Genomic DNA, 12,946 nt, shown 5'->3' on the forward strand with positions numbered 1-12,946 from the left:
AATGTCTGAGAAGTATGGTGAGGGTTACAAGGCTGGATAGAGTGAGAAACGAGGAAGTGAGAAGGAGAGCTGGGGTGGAAAAGGAGTTGGCTGTGAGGGCTGATGAAAGACTATTAGGATAGTTTGGACACATGGAAAGAATGGATGAAGGAAGACTGGTGAAAGGGGTATGGAAGGCAGAGATGGAGGGAGTGAATTTGAGAGGACGACCGAGGATGAGATGGATGGATGGGGTGATAGGGACGTTGAGCAAGAGGGGAATGTCTGTAGAGCAGGGAAGGGAGGTGGCAGAAGATACGGATGAGTGGAGAGGGGCTGTGTATAGATGATACTATGATGAAAAGAAAGGGAAGGGATGGGAGGATGGGGGGGGTTTGGGGTGTGGGAAAGTGTGAATGATACTTTGGCGCAGCCCGAAGGGATTTCTCCCCGTCCTCCATTTTCTATGTGAGGGGACGTAGAGGGGGGGTCGCCAATCAAGTGAAGCAGCCTTGCTGTGGATGTGCTGTGTCCTGCATTGCTTCTGACCCAGGGTGGTGGGCGGGATGCAGGGATGACCCATCGTCCACGAGGAGCTAAGATGTGAGTGTGGAAGGGATGATGGGTGGGAGTGGGTTTATGCCTTTTGACTTGGCTGCCTCCCTGATAAGGGGGAAAAAGCTTTTTGTATAAAGATAGATAGAATTATGGTTATGGGTTAAAGCATAAATATCTGGTACACTTAGGCCTAATTTTCAGTTGTCTTTATGACATAATCAGTTCTAAATTAGATAGAAATGGTTCGTGATTTTCTTTACTCTGATTTCTATTTTTCATTGCTTCACTTGTAGGCCTATGGTATTCACTAGTAACCATAATCAGTAGCCTGTTTCTATTTCATATATTTCAAACCACTAAATTTCTTTGATAAACGTGTGATTTTCATTTTCTGAAGTAGCTTTATCATAATCTAGCATATTTCTATTAAAGGAAAATGTGATAAAACTACCAAAAATGAGGGAAAAGAAAATTCATTGGGAGATACTGCTTCAGGCAGAATCTGTTGTTTGTTTACATTAGTTAGTACTATACTCATTGCATTGAGAAATGGCCGTTAGGGCGGAGCACTGGGAGTCCCCCTGTGTTGCCACATATAATTATTCTATAATTATATTTTATTTTATAATTTTATTTTATATTTTCATAATGTTGACACATATAATTATATTATAATTTTTTGTCACACACCATCACTGAGGTAAAAATCAAAGCAATGTTTTCTATACAAAGTTTTCGTTTCCTCGAGTCAGACATGACATATGAGCACTAGAGAGCAACGGTGCCGCTACATCTATTCTCTAGCCCTGCCCCCCTCACACTGCATTCAATGTGAGCTGTGCGGGCCGTGTTATCTGTGGAGATGTGGCAACACCGGGAAATCTCCTAACCCCGCCTTAACGGTCACTTCTCGTTGCGCTGACTATAGTAGCACACAATGCGTCACATGGTGACAGCACGAATTGATGTTTATTTATGTTGAAGTAGAAGTATTGCAGTATAGTACTAAATAATATTATATATACATATATATATATATATATATATATATATATATATATATATATTATATATACATATATATATATATATATATATATATATATATATTTTCTCTTGTAAACATACGAGGTTGAAGGCTAAAGAGGATTCACTGTTAATTATTTTATTGCGTGTAGCTTCGATACAACGCACAATCTTTTTATCTTCAGATTTGACGTATCTTAGTAGTTGTCCTATTGTGGCCGACGTTTCGGAACTTCCTGGTTCCATCTTCTGGGCGATCTGATGTGCAGTGTCTGTGGATGTCGTATTTATTCATGGAGTTAGGATCATAAGGCTTTTTGCAGGAAGAGGTCTCCTCTGATTGGTTGCCTAGGACCAATAGGGGATCCGGGTTACTGGAGGTCAGGGAGACCTTTCCCAGTGCGTATAGTGGTTCTGTCTGTGTTCAGTCTCTTCATGGATGGTAAGACGCGCAGGTCTTCGGTCTGGATGTTGATGTTAGGATGGCTATCTTGTATGTATATGGCTTCCAGGAACAGTAGCCGTCGGGGATCCGATTCCTTGTCAATGATTGTCGTGTTATTGTCTAGGTCTTTTCTTGTTAGTGCTTTGTTGTGTGACTTGATTGATCCGTTGGACAGGTGGCATGTTAGGCGTCATGTTAATTGTGTTGTTGTCATACCAATGTAAGTGTGAGATCCACACGCCTCACTATTATTGCATTTATATTGGTATACAACGTGGTCTTGTTGTAATGTTGATTTTGTGGTTGGTGGGTTGGTTACTCAGGTCCTGGTTAACAATGGATACACAAATTCAGACGTAACACACATCACAGAAAAGATCTTAGACAAATGGTACACAAAAGAAGATAACCCGACATCTAGCAACAAAAATTCCATCAAGTTATATTACAAGAATCACATGTCAACAGAATACAAAACAGATGAAAAGATATTAAAAGAAATCATAAACAAGAACATACAGACAACAGACCCCGAAAAACAAATCCAACTCATCATCTATTACAATACTAAGAAAACAGCCCAATTGATTATCCGTAACCAACCCACCACCACAAAATCAACATTACAACAAGACCACGTTGTATACCAATATAAATGCAATAATAGTGAGGCATGTGGATCTCACACTTACATTGGTATGACAACAACACAATTAACATGACGCCTAACATGCCACCTGTCCAACGGATCAATCAAGTCACACTATACCTCTTCCCACAACAAAGCACTAACAAGAAAAGACCTAGACAATAACACGACAATCATTGACAAGGAATCGGATCCCTGACGGCTACTGTTCCTGGAAGCCATATACATACAAGATAGCCATCCTAACATCAACATCCAGACCGATGACCTGCGCGTCTTACCATCCATGAAGAGACTGAACACAGACAGAACCACTATACACACTGGGAAAGGTCTCCCAGACCTCCAGTAACCCGGATCCCCTATTGGTCCTAGGCAACCAATCAGAGGAGACCTCTTCCTGCAAAAAACCTTATGATCCTAACTCCATGAATAAATACGACATCCATAGACACTGCACATCAGATTGCCCAGAAGATGGAACCAGGAAGTTCCGAAACGTCGGCCACAATAGGACAACTACTAAGATACGTCAAATCTGAAGATAAAAAGATTGTGCATTGTATCAAAGCTACACGCAATAAAATAATTAACAGTGAATCCTCTTTAGCCTTCAACCTCGTATGTTTACAAGAGAATATACTACCTGGCTACACCAATATATATATATATACATGTATATGTATTTATATGTATATATATATATATAAGTATATATATGTGTATATATATGTATATATATATATATGTATATATACATATGTATATACATATATATATATATATATATATATATATATATATATATATATATATATATACATATATATACATATACATTATATATATAGTTTCACTCTCCTTACAGGAAACATCTACAAATACATGACCACAAACACTTTTACCCAGACTGACAATGATAGCTTGTCAGTATTGTGTATTTTTTTATTTTTTATTATTGATGAATTGTTTTTTGTTTCCATCTGGAGAGACCACTTAGTGTACATATACACTGCGCACACTCACTATTGCCTCCAAAAATAAAAGCAAAACCATACAAAAACTGTTAAATTGTGCAACTGGTAAAACCAAACAGGGAAACCATGTTAAAAAAATTATTTTATTGGACTTGAGGAGTCGGAGTTGGATAAAAAATTCCGACTCCGACTCCGACTCATAGTACCCATAGAAATCCGACTCCGACTCCGACTCCAGCTAAAACCTCCGACTCCGACTCCGACTCTGCAACCCTGTTTGAGATGAGGTGCCTGAGAAGTATGATAGGGGTTACTAGGCAGGATAGAGTGAGAAATGAGGAGGTGAGGAGGTGAACGGGGATGGAAAGGGATTTGGGAGATAGGGTTGATGAAAGAGTATTGGGATGGTTTGGACAAAAGGAGAAAATGAGTGAAGAAAGATTATTAAAACACCTGTGGAAGGCAGAGGTAGGAGTTGATATGTGGGGATGATCAAGGATGAGATGGATGGATGGGGTAAAAGGGGCATTAGGAAAGAGGGGAATGTCTGTTGAGGAAGGACAGGAGAAGACAGGATTTGGGTGAATGGAGAATGGTTGTGTATGAATGATGCTGTAATACATGAAAGGGAGTGGGTGGGGGATGGGGGGTGAGGGAGTGGGTGTGAAAAATAGATTTATATATCCTGAAGGGATTTCTGAGCCATCTTTTCCATTTCTAAATGAGGGGATGAAGAGGGGGGATCACCATTTTAATGAGGAAGTGCTATATCTTGTGACACTGCTTCTGACCAAGGGCAGTGGGCGAGATGCAGGGGTTACTGAGGAGCCAAGATAAGAGGGGAGGAGGATGGTGGATGGGAGTGGAGTATGTGGGGATGGAATGGGTGGGAGTGGATTCTAGGTCTTTGTTTTTTTGGCTACCTTCCTTGTAAAGGGGAAAAAAACTTTGGTATATGTATATATATATTATCACACAAGTGTCACAACTGGTAAGGGAGTCAAAGGCTTCCTGGAAGATGACTGAGATTGTGTATGTAATGCCTGTGTTAAAGGACCTGTAGGTTGAATATGTGAAAGCACTAATTCTGATATTATACATTGTCCTCTTGCTATTTCCACATTTACTGGGATTGAACCTTTAATACCAGTTCCTTCCTGATTACATCATGATTGTTGAGATTGTTTTAGTAGGTATATCCAATATATATCTTTTTTTATTAGACAAACAGGTATTTTACTTAATGTGACAAGAAAAAATATGGAAATTTCCTCTACAATTTCATTTATTATGTTATTTAGAAATAATAACACAGGTACATCACTTACCAGTTTATCTGAAAGGATGTGATGACTTGCATCACTTATTTGGGTCAGATGAGATGAACTGAATAAGCCCTCCTAGGGTTTGTCATATTTAGACTCTGGTCTTGTGAGCCCAAACATGGAATGTTGTGGAATTATGTTAAAATATAACTGCTTTTGCCATCTGGGCTGTTTCCCACTTCCAAATCTCATGACATGATGAAAAAGCCAGAGCAAAATTTTAGTCATTCCAGTTGAGGTGGGATGAGTATGCATGTAGCTATTGGATGGTTTTCAGCATATTTCTAATGTAAAGGTAGAATACAATATATAATAGCACTATTTCTGTTAGTATTTATATTTCATGTTGCATTATGACAAGTACAAGGGGTCTGTTTAGGTACAAAGGGACTTGAATATTAAATGGTTTATGTGCACAACACTCACAATCCTATAACAGTATATTACACAATTTCAAAGAGTTAGATGACAATATTATGATTACATATTTTCCAGGAGGAGGGTAATTATCACCATTCCTTTGGAAGAGCTATCCATAGAATCCATAGGTGTCATGTAATGAAGAGGATCTGGTGTGACATCTATAGCACAGCTATATCATTTGTTTTAGATATCACATGATGACCCACACAAGAGAGAAGTATTTCCAATGTAATCTGTGTGATTCTGCTTTCTCACAAAAGCGTGATCTTACAATTCATATGAGGACCCACACAGGCGAGAAGCCTTTCCAATGTGACCTGTGTGATTCTGCTTTCTCACAAAAGGGTAATCTTACAAGTCATATGAGGACCCACACAGGAGAGAAGCCTTACCAGTGTGACCTGTGTGATTCTGCTTTTTCAAGAAAGGGTCATCTCACAAGTCATATGAGGACTCATACAGGAGAGAAACCTTTCCAATGTGACCTGTGTGATTCTGCTTTCTCACAAAAGGGTGATCTTATAAATCATATGAGGACCCACACAGGAGAGAAGCCTTTCCAGTGTGATCTGTGTGATTCTGCTTTCTCACTAAAGGCTTCTCTCACAAGTCATATGAAGACCCACACAGGAGAGAAGCCTTTCCAGTGTGATCTCTGTGATTCTGCTTTCTCACGAAAGGGTCATCTTACAAGTCATATGAGGACTCACACAGGAGAGAAGCCTTTCCAGTGTGACCTGTGTGATTCTGCTTTTTCAAGAAAGGGTGATCTTACAAAGCATATGAGGACCCACACAGGAGAGAAGCCTTTCCAGTGTGACCTGTGCAATTCTGCTTTCTCAGTAAAGATTACTCTCATAAGGCATATGAGGACCCACACAGGAGAGAAGCCTTTCCAATGTGACCTGTGTGATTCTGCTGTCTCACAAAAGCATTCTCTCAAAAGTCATATGAGGACCCACACAGGAGAGAAGCCTTTCCAGTGTGATCTGTGTGATTCTGCTTTCTCAGTAAAGAGTAGTTTTACAAGTCATATGAGGACCCACACAGGAGAGAAGCCTTTCCAATGTGACCTGTGTGATTCTGCTTTCTCACAAAAGGGTAATCTTACAAGTCATATGAGGACCCACACAGGAGAGAAGCCTTTCCAATGTGACCTGTGTGATTCTGCTTTCTCACATAAGAGTAATCTTACAAGTCATATGAGGACCCACACAGGAGAGAAGCCTTTCTAGTGTGATCTGTGTGATTCTGCTTTCTCACTAACCCTAGATTGGTGGAGGTGGCGCGCGCTGGCGATTCCCGTGACCACTGTATCCAAAAAGATACACAGAATAAAAAATTAAAATAAAATATATGCGTGTGTTTTTTGTCCATTTAAAGTTACTATAATATAAATATAGGGTTCGTAGAGTCCTGCTAATACAAAATTAACGTAATTCCAAAATAAAAAATGACAACTATGAACAATTGAAAAAAACTTTGACAGAAAATCAAAGGATTGAGATTACGTGTTCCTGAGCCTAATATAAGAGGAACTTGGTAAAAAAAACATTATAACAATGACCTACATATGTCCATTCATCTCATACAAAACCTTTAAAACCTCAATTGTACAAAAAAAACTTCGTCATGACTAAATGAATATGGGTGATTTTGGAAATGAATTTTTATGTGTAATGTGTAAAAATAATGCATGTACTTATTTTTCTTTTATGAAATTGTGTTTCTATGTGAAACATATATTCTTTGTATGAAATTGCACTTACATAGAGACGGAAGTGGAGTGTGAGAGGGGGAGGGGGGGGATTGGTGCGTAGGCCTATGCACTGAGGGAGAGGAGGTAACCGGATGTGGAATTTAGAGGGGGAGGGGAAGACAGGATGTAATGACAGCACTCAAATCCCTATGAGGACCTTCTAAGCATTCAATAAATGTCTCTGGCGACGCAAAAAAATATAAATAGGTGATATTGCGAGCACTGTGCCACCTTGGCCCTCTGTCCTAGAACCCTCATTTAGTCACGATGGTTATATTATTACTTTCATTTATTGTCACCGACGTATTATCACAACCATGTTGAAACTCATGAGAGTTTACATGCTGTGCTAACTCATCTTCAGTGTAGTATATAGTACGTTTCATTTTTGGTTTCGACAACCTAAAATGAAATTGAAAAAACTATATAATGACAATTCCTTCTCTATTATAGAGTTGTGTATACAATTATAGTATTTTTTTCTACCTATACAATACAAAATTTTTGTTTCTAAGCTACCATGTGAAGATATATAATGATTTGACTTTTCCCATCTGACGTCCACAAGCGTAGCATATCCGGTAGGAACTGGACCAATCGGATACACACTACCTTATAGGGGCTATATTATGTATCCAGATGGGGTAAAAACACCCTTAAAAGAAAAAATATAATAATTACTGATAACTCAAACAATAAAAGTTACCACATAGGCATTATTGTGGACAAAAAAGCCCGCGAAAATTTAAGCGCGAAAAGTGTGTATCCAATTGGCCCCGCTCCACCAATCTAGGGCTAAAGAGTAATCTTACAAAGCATATGAGGACCCACACAGGAAAGAAGCCTTTCCAGTGTGACCTGTGCGATTCTGCTTTCTCAGTAAAAGGTCATGTCACAAGTCATATGAGGACCCACACAGGAGAGAAGCCTTTCCAGTGTGATCTCTGTGATTCTGCTTTCTCATAAAAGCGTTCTCTCAAGTCATATGAGGACCCACACAGGAGAGAAGCCTTTCCAGTGTGGTCTGTGTGATTCTGCTTTCTCACAAAAGGGTCATCTTAATATCCATATGAGGACCCACACAGGAGAGAAGTCTTTCCAGTGTGACCTGTGTGATTCTCCTTTCTCACTAAAGAGTAATCTCGTAAGGCATATGAGGACCCACACAGGAGAGAAGCCTTTCCAGTGTGACCTGTGTGATTCTGCTTTCTCACAAAGGGTCATCTTACAAGTCATACGAGGACCCACACAGGAGAGAACCCTTTCCAGTGTGACCTGTGCAATTCTGCTTTTTCAAGAAAGGGTGATCTGACAAACCATATGAGGACCCACACAGGAGAGAAGCCTTTCCAGTGCAACCTGTCCAATTCTGCTTTTTCAAGAAAGGGTTCTCTCACACAGCATATGAAGACCCACGCAGGAGAGATGCCTTTCCAATGTGACCTTTGCAATGCAGCTTTCTCAAAAAAGGATTCTCTCACAGAGCATATGAAGAGCCACACAGGAGAGGTCTTCTAGTGTGACCTGTGTAACTTTGCTTTTTCACAAAAGGGTTATCCCACACAGCAGATGAAGACTCCCACAGGAAAACAGCCTTTCCAGTGTGACCTCTTTGATTCTGGTTTTTCACATAAGACTTCTCTCACAAGGTATATGATAGACATTGGAGAGAAGCCATTCCTGTATGATTTGTATGATGAAAAGATCACACTCTTCCGACGGCTTGGATCAAACCAGCAGAAAGGCAGTTACGCAAGTGATGCCTACACACTTAGAGTCCAGCATGGTGTTCCCTTTGTTTTACCTGTATAGAGGTATTAGGGAGAAATGTCAATATAGTTGTATTGGGAGACCCTAATGCTAGGGTAGGAAATGAACCATTAGATGGAGTGATTGGGAAATATGAAGTTCCAGGAAAAAATCGTAGTGGAGAGTTGATGGTGGAGATGTGTCTAGGGAGTTGATAGCAAATATAGTGTTTAGGAAGAAAGTCAAGCATAAGTGCACATGGGAGAGGGTGGTGGATGGTTGTGTGGCAGATAGAGCATTAATGGACTTTATAGTGATAACCAAGAGTATAGTAGGATGTACATGTTCAAAGGGGAGAGAGTGGGGAAATATCAGATCACTTTTTGGTGGAAGGTAAGTTGAGAGTGGAGAATAGGTGGAGAAAGAGGAAAAGGGCAGAAGATTGGGAGGTACTTTGAGTGAACTGCTTAAATTAGAAAGAAAAGGAGGATTACAAGAAGCTGAGAGAGGAGTGGGAGGGAGTGAAGGATGGAGTAAAACCAGAAGTGGAGGAGGAATGGGGATGGTTCAAGGAGGGAGTCATAAGGTGTGCAAAGGTGGTGCGTGGAACAAGGAGGATGGGAGAAAATAGAAGGAAAAGTAGTGAGTGGTGGGATGAGGAAGGAAAGAAGGGTGCAGAAGAGAAGAAGCAGGCTTTCACAGATTTGTTACAAAATAGGATGAGAGAATCATATGAGAGGTACAAATAAAAGAGAAGACAAGTAAAGCATAAAAGAGGAGAGCAGATATGAAATGGGGTAAGAGTACTGTATGACAGAAAGTTTTGAAAGTAATGAAAAATGTTTTGGAAAGAAATTAAAATAGGAATAGGAGACGAATCAAGTAGAGAAGAAAAGGTGATACAGATGGAGAGATGATAATGGAAGAGAAGGCAGTGAGGGAAAGGTGGTTAGAGTATTTTAGGGAGTTGCTACATTTGAAGGAGGATAGGGAGGGAAAGGCAGTTGCAGTGGGAAACGCTAAGAAAATGACCATGATGAGTGAGGAAAATGGAGGAGAAATAAGGAAAGATGAAGTGAAGGCAGCTGTTAAGATGATGAGAGCTGGTAAGGCACCTGGGTTGGATGGATACCATACAAAATGTCTGAAAAAAGGAGGTCCGGTGATGGTGGACTGGCTGGTGAGGTTTTTTAGTGGTTGTTTAAGAGGGGTCCATGACTTTTCGTCGCCGTCTTTTCGTCGCCGGACTTTTCGTCGCCGACGTTTCGTCGCCGGACATTTCGTCGCCGCGACTTTTCGTCGCCGGACGTTTCGTCGCCGCGACATTTCGTCCCCGCGACTTTTCGTCGCCGGTCTTTTCGTCGCCGGACTTTTCGTCGCCCCAAGCATAAATTGTATGCAAAGATTGACAATATTTGAAATATAAAATAATTGAAATATAAAATTGGAAATATATGATTTAATGCCAAATTCAATATACTTCTTCTGATTGATCTTGATGTGATTATTGGTAGTAGCGTCTGTCCAGTCACTTTTTTTCTAGTAATAATCACATAATCGTATTATCTATTATTATTACATTGGTCACCTAATATTATTGATAGTGAAAATTCTTACGGAATTATAAGACTATCAATGATTAACTAGTTGTTAAATTTGTAATTTGTAATTCGTCTGAGATGTATAGCTATTTGCCACACTCATATTATTGCATTGGGAGTAGGAATATAAGTACAAGTATGACATTAAATCATATATTTCCAATTGTCAATCTTTGCATACAATTTATGCTTGGGGCGACGAAAAGTCCGGCGACGAAAAGACCGGCGACGAAAAGTCGCGGGGACGAAATGTCGCGGCGACGAAACGTCCGGCGACGAAAAGTCGCGGCGACGAAACGTCCGGCGACGAAAAGTCCGGCGACGAAAAGACGGCGACGAAAAGTCGTGCACCCGTTTAAGAGAGGGTAGAGTGCCAGAGGACTGGAGGAGTGCCTGTATAGCTCCACTCTACAAAAAAAAGGGGGGGACAAGTGTGAGTGTAGTAGTTTCAGAGGGATCAGCTTGTTAAGTGTAGCTGGAAAGGCTTAAGAGAGGGTCTTGATTGAGCAGATTAGGAGAGGAACAGAGGGAGTAATTGGTGAGGAACAGTGTGGTTTTAGGACAGGTAGGGGTTGTGTAGATCAGAATTTTGTGTTGAGACAGATGTGTAAGAAAGCTGTAGGAAAAGGTAAGGATGTATTTTGGGCTTTTATGGATTTGGAAAAGGCGTATGACATGGTAGACAGTAAGGCACTGTGGGAGGTTTTGCATATATATGGGATAGGAGGAAAGCTGTTAAGAGCAGTCAAGAGTTTTTGCAAGAGTAGTACAGCTTGTGTTAGGATTAGAAATGGAGAGAGTGAGTGGTTTGAGGTAAAGGTGGGATTTTATCAAGGATGTGTTATGTCATCCTGACTGTTCAATTTATACATGGATGGGGTGGTGCAAGTGGTGAATGCAAGGGTAATGGGTCAGGGATTGGAGATGGTTAAAGAAAATGGAGAAAAGGGGGAGATAAGCCAGTTGTTGTTTGCTGATGACACTGCACTTGTGGCAGGATCAGAGGAGGGGTTGAGGAAGTTAGTGATAGTTTGGGAAGATGTGCAAAATAAGGAAGTTGAAAATAAATGTGGGTAAAAGTAAGGTGATGAGATGTACAAGTGGAGAAAGTGGCAGCAGACTGGAAGTGAGTATTAAGGGAAAGAAACTGGAGGAAGTGGATAGTTTTAGATACTGTACTTGGGTGCGAATGTGGCAGGAAAGGGAGGAGTGGGGATGGAGGTAGAATGTAGATTAAGAGAAGTGAGTAAATACCTTGGTGGATTAAGATGTGTAATGAGAAATAGACATTTGGGAATGGATGCTATGAGGAGATTGTATGAAGGATTGATTGTGCCAACAGCACAATACGGGGCAGAAACATGGAACATAAGAGAGGAGTTTGAATGTGTTTGAGATGAAATGACTGAGAAGTATGATAAGGGTTACTAGGCTAGATAGAGTGAGAAATGAGGTGAGGAGAACAGGCGTGGAAAGGGATTTGGGAGATAGGGTTGATGAAAGAGTATTGGGATGGTTTGGACACATGGAGAGAATGAGTGATGAAAGATTATTAAAACAGGTGTGGAAGGCAGAGGTGGAAGGAGTGAACATGAGGAGGTGACCTAGGATGAGATGGATGGATGGGGTAAAAGGGGCATTGGGAAAGAAGGGAATGTCTGTTGAGGAAGGACAGGAGAGGACAGAAGGTAGGGGTGAATGGAGAATGGTTGTGTATGGATGATGCTGTGATGCATGAGGGGAAGTGGGTGGGGAATGGGGGGTGAGGGAGTATGTATGAGAAAAAAATGGACTCAGCCTGAAGGGATTTCTCCCCGTCTTCTCCTTTTCTACATGAAGAGACGGAGAGGGAGGGTTGAATGTAGCAGCCTTGCTGTGGATGTGCTGTGTCTTGTGACACTGCCTCTAACCCAGGGCAGTGGACCTGTCACCCAGGAGGCTACCTTCTGTGTAAGGGGGAAAAAGCCTTTGGTATATGTATGTACTATTTGTTTTTGGTATATGGAAAAATTCACTTTGTTGGACAATTAAACCTGGACCTTCGTTTCAGGATGATGTCAGACTTCTCTTGTTTTTCATACTTGGAACAGACTGGTTCAGGAACTTTTATAGTGGACTGAAGTTTGGCATCTCTTGCAAGTTTGTATGATGGATATTCAGAACATAACCTCAGTAATTCACCAAGTAAAATTTGTATGTATTCTGTAAATAAAAAATTGAGGTTTATATTTTGTACATTTTATTTAGCTTGTCATATCAGGACAATACCAAATTTGTAGGTATTTTGAAGTTATCACATTGCTCTAGTAGGACGTCCTATACCGTTTTGACTTTGGGATAAGATAGCCCAATGCACCTCTCTAATTATTTTTTTTTTTTTTTTTTTTTTTTTTTTTTTTTTTTTTTTTTTTTTTTTTTTTTTTTTTTTTTTTTTTTTTTTTTTTTTTTTTTATGT

The 12,946-nt window shown here is 40.2% G+C and overlaps 1 protein-coding gene across 3 annotated transcripts in view; it reads left to right on the plus strand.

Annotated features, from left to right (window-relative positions):
* LOC143030941 (uncharacterized) overlaps window positions 1-12,746 on the plus strand; it is a 35,517-nt gene extending 22,771 nt beyond the window's left edge. The window contains exons 1-2 of one of the 3 annotated variants that reach the window (XR_012966955.1): window positions 7,943-8,790; window positions 12,542-12,746. Coding sequence is in view for 1 of the 3 variants with exons in the window: in XM_076194227.1 (XP_076050342.1) it covers window positions 5,577-6,617 (1,041 nt within the window). In the remaining 2 variants the exon portion in view is untranslated. Of the gene's footprint in view, window positions 1-5,454; window positions 6,642-7,942; window positions 8,791-12,541 lie in introns of those variants that run through there. The other 2 variants (XR_012966954.1, XM_076194227.1) reach the window with 2 other exon arrangements.
* Window positions 12,747-12,946: the final 200 nt, after the last annotated feature.

This window comes from Oratosquilla oratoria, chromosome 12 (genome assembly GCF_046742065.1).
Source record: "Oratosquilla oratoria isolate Oo_2021 chromosome 12, ASM4674206v1, whole genome shotgun sequence".
Lineage (NCBI taxonomy): Eukaryota > Metazoa > Arthropoda > Malacostraca > Stomatopoda > Squillidae > Oratosquilla > Oratosquilla oratoria.